The sequence below is a fragment of the Mustela nigripes genome, chromosome 3, assembly GCF_022355385.1.
Source record: "Mustela nigripes isolate SB6536 chromosome 3, MUSNIG.SB6536, whole genome shotgun sequence".
NCBI classification, from domain to species: domain Eukaryota; kingdom Metazoa; phylum Chordata; class Mammalia; order Carnivora; family Mustelidae; genus Mustela; species Mustela nigripes.
The window spans coordinates 81,448,121-81,458,516 of record NC_081559.1 but is presented as its reverse complement, the minus strand read 5'-3'; the positions used below and the strand labels follow the sequence as shown (position 1 = coordinate 81,458,516).

The following is a 10,396-nucleotide window of genomic DNA, read 5'->3' as shown; positions in this document are numbered from 1 at the left end:
CTTGGGATTGAGCCCTGCATTGGGCTCTCTGCTCGGCGAGGAGGCTGCTTCCCTCTCTCTCTCTGCCTGCCTCTGCCTACTTGGGAACTCTATTGGTCAAATAAAGTCTTAAAAAAAAAACAAAACTCCGGGCATCTGGGTGGCTCAGTGGGTTAAAGCCTCTGCCTTCGACTCGGGTCATGATCTCAGGGTCTTGGGATTGAGCCCCACATCCAGTGCTCTGCTCAGCGAGGAGTCTGTTTCCCCCTCTCTCTCTGCCTGCCTCTCTGTCTACTTGTGATCTCTGTCTGTCAAATAAATTAATTAATTAAAAAAACAAAACAAAACTCAAGGTTTCATCTAATATGCGCTACAGTTCTATTTGAATCATCTCAAGCCATGTAAACAAAAAGACAGTGAAGGGAAAAGAAACTATAGCTTTAATGCTGATTGGGCCTCTACTATTTGTCAGGCACTGTATTAGTCAATTTGTACCATGTTATTTAATTTGTTCTCATCAGGAGCTTATGAGACAGGCATATTTTCTCCATTTTACAAATAAAGTCACAGAGGTTAAGCAAAATAGTAAGGGTCATAACATACAGAGACAAGCTTTATCTCTCTCCCCAAGTGTGCTCCATTATCTGACTTAATTTTTAATGATTTTTTAAAACTATCTCTGTAGAATTATTATTATTTTACTGTACAGAAGAGCTTTGCACAGTGAGAGGTAAGGATTTCTCTTTACCACCACCCCTTTCCCTGCTATCTCATTTCCCTCGCTAGAGGGAATATTTTGGTGGAATATTCCAGAATTATCTCTACGCTTAAAATAGGTTTCACATGTTGCTTTCTTTGGTTAGCCACTCTGGCACATTTTAAATAGCTGGAGCTATTGCATACATGGGTTGAAACATACTACTTAGGCCATTTTATCCCCATGAAATAGAGAATTAGTAGGAGAAAGGACCAAGAAAATCAGTAAGGCCTTCGAGTAGCAAGCTTCAGACTAAGCTACAGCTGCCCCCAAGCTTAGTGAAAGGCATCAGTGTTAGGGAAGAATTGGCCTTCAAACCAACATCTTCTCCCAGAATCCCTTTGTCCATGGAGTTGGGCCAAGATAACCTAAAACAGCAGTTCTGGGTCATTGTAGGCATGGGCCTGTGTACCAGTGTTAATGCTGTGAAGGATCACTGGAGTGGGGAAGTATGGAAGATGAGGAACTTAGTACAAAAGTGTCCCCTGTACGGCGTTGAGTTGAGGAGCTGATGTCTTCTTTAAGAGGGTAGTCTGAGGCTCTAGTTCCTTCAAAACCAGACTTGGCACTGTCACTGAGCTACAAAAGCTGCCTGTGGTGAGCCGCGGAGCTGGGGCTGCTCCATAAGTAAAGGTACAACAACATAAGAACTAGAAGCCGAATCAGAGCTAGAAAACAAAACTGGCCAAGAGTAGCTATTAGCCCCCAACTAGAGGACGGCCTTCCTGTGGATCTAGTGTGCAAGAACACCCTTTCTCCATGGCTCCCCTCAGCACACTCTCTAACCTGAGATCACAATGCACACCTTGTTTACGCAAAGGCAAGTTTACCACTTGGCCTGGGCAGTGGAGAAGGCTCACTGCAAGAGCAGGAGGGACAACTTTCTATTCAGGCACTGGTCCTTGGTAAGCCTCTTCCTTTCCAGAAAAGGACATGAATTCTCTACAGTACAACCCAGTCATTTAAGGCATATGGGTCTAGTCATAACTGGGCATTTAGAAGAGCCACACTTTAGACAATTGTGACAAAACACAATGTTGAGCTCTTCGGCACACCATTCATCAGGAGATAGTTGAGAGAAAAACGCTCTTTGGCAAGGATTGCTTGGAGGCCATGGAGTTCATTCACACTCCCAGATCTGCATGGGGTGGGGCTCAGGGCATCCGACATTCTAACCCCCGCAGAATTGTTTGGGTTGGACCACATATGATGCCATCAACATATATGGAGAATCAGTATATGAAATAGTCCTGGGGTGCCTCTTTTGTGTCTTTCATAAGAATAATGTTGAGATGTCTGTCATACCACCTAGTTGTTCTATTTATGAACTCTTGGATATTCTGATTAGGACCAGAAACAATTATAAGTCTCCCGAGCAATCATTTTATTTAATGGATATTGTGAACTGTGAAGCCAACGAGGTTTCCTATTTTCACATGATTGGGAAATTTCATGTTACCAGGAAGTTGAGAGCCCAAATGTTATCCTTGTACTACTCTCAGAACCACCTGAAATCCTTTCTGAAATAAGGTGAGCCGTTTGGGTAGACCAGTAAATATCTAGGTAATTAGCATATTTTATTTCAATGGTTTCTGTTTCTTCCTTTGCCCAAATCACCTTTTAATAGCTGATGAAAGACAAGCCGATCTGTTTTTTAACTTGGGAGACATAAAATTGCTTTCCTGACTCTTAACAAGTCACTCTGGAGCTTAGGAGGCTCTCAGTATGTTAATACCAGAAGCTTTTGTTTAGGGGCTCTCAATATGCTAATACCAGAACCTTTCCTTAGGAAACAGACCGTTTTGTTCTTGGGAACAACAAAGATCAGATCAATAAGGCGTGGCTCTTACAAAATCAACTCTCCAATTTTCTTTAATTCAGGATTCCAAATGCATATTCCATTCACAAATCTGTGTTTATAAACACTAGTCCTTTGGTAGTGGGAGCGATTAAAAAATAGGTGAAAGGAACCACATGTACATTAGTAACCCAAGGTTCTTGACAATGAACTTCTCTCAGCTAACACTTAGGACCCAACTAGCTGAGTGCTCCAAGCCTGCTTTAGTTGTCTGAGATGTGCCAGCACACCAGTGAGACTAAACTGCCTTCACAGGGAGAGAGAAACCACCTTCCAAGGTACCTTTCAGAGATGTCTGTGGAGAAAATGATACACTGCTAAAAAAGGCCAGGGAAGCAACGGGGAGGGACAGATGTTACAGGAGACCTGAACAGACATGAGTGGTATACCTGTAGCTCGGCAGCCCCAGGCTCTCCAACTCCCTCCTGAAAATTATATGAAAGGTCCAGTCGGTTCCATGAATGTCATGGTGGCTTCAGCTGAATGGCAGCTGTACTGAAACAGTGCAATTTCTCGAGGGCAAGGTAGCTAGCTGAATTGGAAAAGATCCTATTTGACCCCCCATGGCCTTTCTCCATCAATTGTGTTTCCCTGTATCAAACTCAGCTGTTTATGAAAGTAGGTAGGATCACATTCATCACATCGATGGAGCCTAGTTTCTCTTAGAAACCAAAAGTCCTGACATTAAATCTATGGAGCTTGTCTGCTGTTTGAACACACAAATAGTTGTCCTAGTTGAATTCGGTAGATTTGCTGCAAGAGCTTTACTCATTCCTGGTGTCCCCATCAAAGAGCTTGAGTGAATAGCAGCAATCTAATCCACGTGTGGGACACTGTGGGTGTTTACTGGTCAGGGTGGGGCAACAAATGAGACAGGTTGTGGCGTGATTCAAAACTGAGGGTCATGGACCCTCTAAAGCTGTATGTTTTCAAATGTTTCCTTTAATTGTGTTTGTTTCATTTTCCCCTGATTAATAAAAGACAGAGCTTTGGAGCTGATTATTTTTTAGTCTATCTGGATCCTTTGTGGAACTGGGAAGTACATCGTCAGCTTATACACAAGGTGGCACCCTGTGATTCCAACCAGGTCTGAGAGGAGCGATGCTGCTAAGAGACTGAGCCACAGCCATAAATTTTTATTTAGCATCTTGTTTTTTTCACTATAGCGAATATAAAGATGGTAGTAGATGTTTAGTACGTCACCTTTGAGTTGCAGTCTCCGTCCTTACATCTCAAAGATTCAGAGTTGCCTCAGTAAAGGGCACTGGGACCAGGGGGTTGATTCTGGTTGATTGTAATGAATGCAGACCCCACATTCAGATTACATATGGAAAACAACGAAGCTTTATTGGTACTGGACTCATTCCTGGGAACAGAAGGGGAGGGGAGGGATGCAGTTCACATACCAACCCAATTAACTTTCAATTGGGTTTGCTGAAATAGGGAGCCAATTAGAAAGAACGTGACATTTACAAAACTCAGAAGTAGTTGAATAGCAACTGTGTTTACTAGTTTTGAGGTTTCTTTCAAAAAGTAATTTGTTCATTATTTGGAAGCTGCCTGTCCTGATTGCAGTACAGGGAAATGGAAATTGGAATATAATCCCAATCCTTACAGTTATTTGACCTTTATTCTAATCTAGACTACATTTAGAAAGCAGTTTTAAAACTATTTCTAATTCTTGGGTATTTATATACTATACTTGCTTAGCTAAATGCATGCCATTTGGAACTGGCCCAGAGCATATATAAGCAGACCAATTTTAGGATAACTGTACTCAGTGCATTGTATGTGGAAATTAAAATAGGCTATTAGGCTACACAACCATTTGAAACAGGTTTAGATAAAAACATTTTATTATAGGATTTACCTCAAAAGTTGAAAAGATACTTTGTTTCTAGCTCTAACAAGTATATGGGTATTTAACAAATAAATTAGATACCAACTTCATGAAAAATAGTATTTGTACACAAATAAAAGCTATTTTCCAAATGTGAGACAGAGGCATTCTGTTTTGGGGACTGAACTGGAAGCCAAGAATACACGGGCTGTGTCCCACTTGCAAAGCATACTGTGTTATCTGCCTCAAACTATTTTATTACCAGCTCTATAATCATTGCCTATAGGGCAAGAAGAGGTGGAGATTTGTAGAAGAAATCTGTTACATAGTCAAGGAAAAAGAACAATAAAACAGTAACTACTAGAGCAAAAACCTGTTACTGTAATAGCATTTCCGGTTTCAAAAAAGTTTTTTTGAACTGCTTTTATTGGTCCTGAAAATCAGGGTAGGCTATAATAAAAGCAAATCTTGTCAGCAATGGCTAGGTTGGATGACAGGCCAATAGAGCATGTGAATTCCAAGCTGGACTGGAATGGGGTCATTATCACTAAATTTCTTCAGGGAAAATCAGTCAACACATATAGGAGAGGGGCCTGCAATATGTGAGGTACAGAACTAGAGATACAGTGATTAACAGAGCAGATGTTGTTCCTGCTCTGCTTAAGGCTACTGCATGTTTAGGCTCTGGGTTATGACTCTATTAACCACTGGTTAAAAGGGTCTCAGTAATCTGGAAGAGCAACTTTAGATAGAATGTTGAATGAGCTTGGACAGCAGTGTGGCACTGATGAGAAAACAAGAGTTTCCGAGTCAGGCTAGACCTGGATTTTGAACCAGTTTGTGAATTATTAGTGTTGAGACTCGGCAAATTGGCTGTCTGAGCCTGTTTCCTTATTAGTAAAACTATAAAATTTCTTCATAGGATTATAATGAGAATTAAGTGGAATGCAATTAACTGAGATAATATACATAAAGTACTACTGAAGTGTGTGGTCTATTATAGATACTCAATATTTCCTTTCTTGAAAGAGAGTAACAATAAATATATTGAAAAAAGTTACCCTTTCTGAACTTGAGAATGCAGAGAAAAGCTCTGGATGACTTCCTCTGCCCCCTTCCAGGCTTGAATACAGTGTTGACCCCCTACCAACAAGATCTTGCTCTTTGCAGAGAACAAGAACTGCACCAGAGGGGAGTATTCAGAGCAGGACACGACCATAAGCTTGAGAGAGGTATTCCTTACAAGTGAGTCACAGCACCTCCGTTGTTTCCAACAACAAAGTGGGCGCGAAACACTTAAGCCTTGCTAAATAGTGCTTGATGTCTTGCTGGATCAAATGTGTAAGACTGTTTAGGCAGTGTCATGAAGTCCATACCCACCATATTGCCTTCAAAGTGGGAGGTGGGGAGAAAAGAGAGGTAGAAAAAGGGAGAGGGGAATAAGGAGATGAGGGAGAAGTAATAGAGGAAGAGACAGAGTTTTGATGCCAAATAAAAATGACTGTAGAAACCAATTTTTTCACTCTGGAATTCAGGCAATCACCTACTTTTCTCTGAGCCAAACAGAATATTTATCAATTATTAGAAAATGATAATATGTGTTACACTTTTCCTAGAGATTTTGTACAAAAGCTGTAATGCTTAAAAGACTAAAGAAGAAACTCTTGGCTAATCAAAGTTGATGTCAACAATAGTCTTGATACTTTTTAAATTTGAGTCTACTTCATTTCCCCTCTTCTTTAAAAGTTTCTCTAAGCAGTTCAAGCTAAGGTAATGTATCTGTTCTCTGCTGTCTTACAGCAATTATTACCAGTATAACTAATTTTGTAACTAACTATCATGTTCTACTGCCATGTGTCATCTACTGTGTAAAGTATTTACGCTCCTTTTTTTTTTTTTTTTTTTTTTTTTAAAGAGAGAGGACAGTGCGTGTGTGCAAGCAGGGTGGGGGACAGGGAGAGGGAGAAAGAGAATCCGAAACAGACTGGGGGGGGGGGGGGTGGGCAGGCCAAGATGGGGTTGGATGTCACCTCCCTCAGACCATGATCTCAGCATAAATCAAGAGTCCCATACTCAATGGACTGAGCCACCCAGGTGCCCTGAGTATTTACACTTTTTAATTCTCCCCCCATCATTTATCTTTCCTGTTGCCCGGTTCTTCAACTATTTATGACTCTTATTGTTACTCATCTTTCCAACCATCCTGTCATCCCATTAACATGAAAGCTCTATGAGGGCAGGAACTTCAAACCTCTTTGCCTCTTCCACAATACCCAATGTTTTACACACACTTGCTACTTTGGAAATGTGTGCTGCCTTGGTTTACTTTTATAAGTTTAACTCGTAAGAACTCGGTTTTTGAAATCTGAGAAATATCTACCACCCATTAAATAACTCTAAGAAGTTTGGGTGACAGGTTCAAGGGCACTTGTTGCATCTGGCAGCCTCAAACATTAACCCTCACTGCTGCCATTCGCATCTTCCCGGCGAGGGCGACGATGAGTGAAGACGCATCACCGCGAAGAGTACTTTGGGCCAGGTACTGAAGAGCATGCAGGGTAGAGGGCCGGGGCTGCACGGCCGTTTTCGGGGCGGGCGGACCAGCAGATCTGCGCCGCTCTGAGTGGGCAGACGGAACGGACCCTTCGCACCTCCCAGGGATGTGCGAATTGGAGGATGCGAACGAGCCGGCTTTCGGGGCACCGTGGAGATAGCGCTTTCTAAGTACAGGCTCGGTGGTGGCTGTTGTGCCCTGGCTGACATCTTCCTTTCCCGCTCACGGACTTCTGCAGACACGCTGCTCCGCGCGGCCGTGTCTTGCCCAGCGCTCTCCTTCGGGGCACCCAGCGAGCGGCGGGTCGGGGCCGCGGAGGCAGAGGCGCACGCTCAGGGGCGCGTTAACTTGCGCACCTGGCACCTGCCACAGGGCTAGACGCGGCCGGCAAGCCGAGGGCCGCCGCCGCCGCCCCCTCTCCCCTGAGCTGCCCGAGGCTGAGCACGCTCCCGCGGGCCGGCCGCGCCGCGGAGAGAGTGGGTGGGCAGGCTAGGGAGGGGAACCGAGAGGAAGGAGGGAGGAAGGGAGGGAGAGGGCGAGGCGCGTCCCCGCGGCGGGGGCGCGCTCTCGCGCGGGCTGCCGGGATCGCTCGCCGCCGCTGTGGTAATGTCCGCCATGTTGGCCATGGCGCAGGGAGCGGATCGGGCGGGCGAGCGGCGGATCTAGTGTGTGGAAGCGGCCGCGGGCGGCGGGGGGCTGTTTTCGGGCGGGGTGGGCGCCCATGCTGTGGCCGGGGGCAGTGAGGAGGAGGAGGAGGAGCGGGCCGGCCGCGCTGCACTGAGGAAGGAGGTGGAGGAGGCGGCGGGAGTCCTCCCCCCCTCCCCGCCCGCCCCGCCGCCGCCGCCCGGGCTGTTCCTGTAAGGCGGGGAGACAATGAGTAAACTCTCCTTCCGAGCGCGGGCGCTGGACGCCGCCAAACCGCTGCCTATCTACCGCGGCAAGGACATGCCTGATCTCAACGACTGCGTCTCCATCAACCGGGCCGTGCCCCAGATGCCCACCGGGATGGAGAAGGAGGAGGAATCGGTAGGGACTCGAGTGTTTATTACCCCCCCTTCCCTCCTCCCCCCTCCCCTTTGTCAGTCGGGCCTCGCCATTCACAGAGCGCTTTACGCTCGCTGGAGGGCGCCTCTGCCGCTCCAATGCATGGGACCCTACGCCGGCGGAGTAGCGTAAACCCTCTCGACCGGCGCAGCGCCCGCCCGCGGCCGCCATGTTGTTGCGTCCCAGTGTTGTGATTAGCTCGCAGCGCCGCTTACGCTGCCGTAAGGGGGCCTTGCCGTAAGCGGCGGCCGGGAATGGCGCAGGGGATGTTCTGGCCGCACTTGGCGTACGGCCTCTGTTTACCTCCTTCCTTCCCCCCAATCTTTCTCCGGTGCGGGTTTAATTAATGAGCGAGGGATTCTTTGGATAGGAAGGATTTTTCGCCCCCCCCCCCCCACTTTCAAATTTAGTTTTGCATTGGGTTCTTTTTAAAATGACTATGGAAAGTAAAACGCGTTCAAAACAATCCTCTTCCTTCTAGCAAGGTAACCCTCGCTCTCGAGCCGGCGGTGGTGCGGCGGGATGAGGCGGTGCAGCACTGCGGCGGGGAAGGGCGGGGGCCGTGACTACCCAGTGGGGTGTAGCGGTAGAAAGCCGTTGACCGGCTAGCTCCCCGGCCGCGAGAGGGACGGCGCTGCCGGCCTGTCCAGGAAGGCGCCGGCTCGGCGCGCAGCGTTAGAAAGCAAATGGAGATGTTCCGCTAGGAGCTGCTGGCGCTGCCGGGTCCCCGCGCCGTGTCCCCGAGAATTGTCATCGAAGAGGAGGGTCTTTTAGAAGTTGAGGATTTAATGCATCTAAACTGACAGTTACGTTTTTTGATAATACATTGCTTTCTGCAAAAATTGTGCTTTTCTCCCTGACGGGATTTTGCATACGGATGAATTTTATCTGGCTTGACTGTGTTTATGACTCTGGAATGGTGTTACTGGCGTGCGAAGTTCATAGTAACTGCACCCTCAAGAATTTCTTCAATGAACCTGCGGTCCCGCCTTATTGTCAACCCTGGTTGTGCGTGGATTGGTTCTCTTGCTTCTGTGACTGTCAGAAGAAGGCTCGAGGTTGCTGTGATTGGTTTTCTCTTTTGACTATTAATATTGCAGGAAATGCTTTTATGCTTTTGATTGGCTGCTCCAGTTCTGACCTCATTATATTACCCTGTTATTACTACTTTCTGCTGTGATTTAATCACATTTCTCTTTGGTCTTTGGTTACTTGAAAGTCTTGCATTTTGAGTAGAAAATGAATATAGCAATAGTATCAGGGTGAACATTCAATATTCAGCTTTTCAAATAATAAGATGACTCCCCCAAGCAAAAGAAAACCCAGTATTTGCAGTAGATTTAGATCTAAGTCATATGAGAACATTCTTTTTATTCTTAAAGTTTATTTCTACCTTAGCTCAGTTTTCTATGTGAATGATAATTAAAGTTATAGTATGTAGGAGAATTAATTGAATTAAACTTTAAAAAACACAACTTTGTATTCCACAAAGTTAAATTTATTATTTTGTGGGTTTTGATAAAAAAGGAGAGGTAGCTCATGAGTCTTGAAGTATCAATATAGAATGTAATTCCTTGGATCCCGTTATTTTGGTTTGGGAAGAACTGAAATCAGGAAACTTGTTCTAGAATGAACAGTTAGCCCTGGAAGATAAGCTGCTTTTTGTGAACGGTGATCAGCAATATATTTACTGCTTTAGGTCCTTAGGTTGCCACATATATTTTGGTATTTTATCTGAATTGAGGAAGAAAACTGCATTTTAGTTACTCTTTTAAGGATGTATTAAAAAACAAATGTTTAACCCTTTCCCTATTAACTTTTTCGGAAGTTGTGGTTTCCCATCTAGAGATTGGAAATTAGATTATATTGGACAATTTTCAGTACGCTGCTTCAGCTGTCCAATTTTAGGGAAGAAGAAATCCAGCTTCTGGTGGAACTAGAGTTGAAACCCTGGACTTCTGACTCTTTGTCCTGTCCTTTCTACCTCTTCAGTGTTCCAAGTGGAGGTACTTAAAATCAAAACAAAACTAAACAAACTCTGACAGTTAAGATTTATAGTCTAAAGTTTTTCCCTTCCCAGAATGTCCAGTTGGGGTGTTAGTTTTTTTTTCTTTTCATCTTTTAAGTTGACATGTAAGTCAAAAGACTTGTGCTTTCATGAGTGACAGCCAGTTCAGTTCTTCTGGTCTTATTTACAGGATTTCTGTTATTCAGCAGAATTACTTGTTCTTCAAAAAAATGTTCTTCCGGGCGCCTGGGTGGCTCAGTGGGTTAAGCCGCTGCCTTCGGCTCAGGTCATGATCTCAGGGTCCTGAGATCGAGGCCCGCATCGGGCTCTCTGCTCAGCAGGAGCCTGCTCCCCCC

At 45.2% G+C, this 10,396-nt stretch overlaps 1 protein-coding gene across 3 annotated transcripts in view; it reads left to right on the top strand.

Annotated features, from left to right (window-relative positions):
- Positions 1-7,562: 7,562 nt before the first annotated feature.
- The window catches only part of EPC2 (enhancer of polycomb homolog 2), a 113,831-nt gene continuing 110,997 nt past the window's right edge, over positions 7,563-10,396 (top strand). The window contains exon 1 of one of the 3 annotated variants that reach the window (XM_059394323.1): positions 7,563-8,014. In XM_059394323.1, coding sequence (XP_059250306.1) covers positions 7,862-8,014 — 153 coding nt within the window. In that variant the 5' untranslated portion in view covers positions 7,563-7,861. The remainder of the gene's footprint in view (positions 8,015-10,396) is intronic. The other 2 variants (XM_059394322.1, XM_059394324.1) reach the window with 2 other exon arrangements.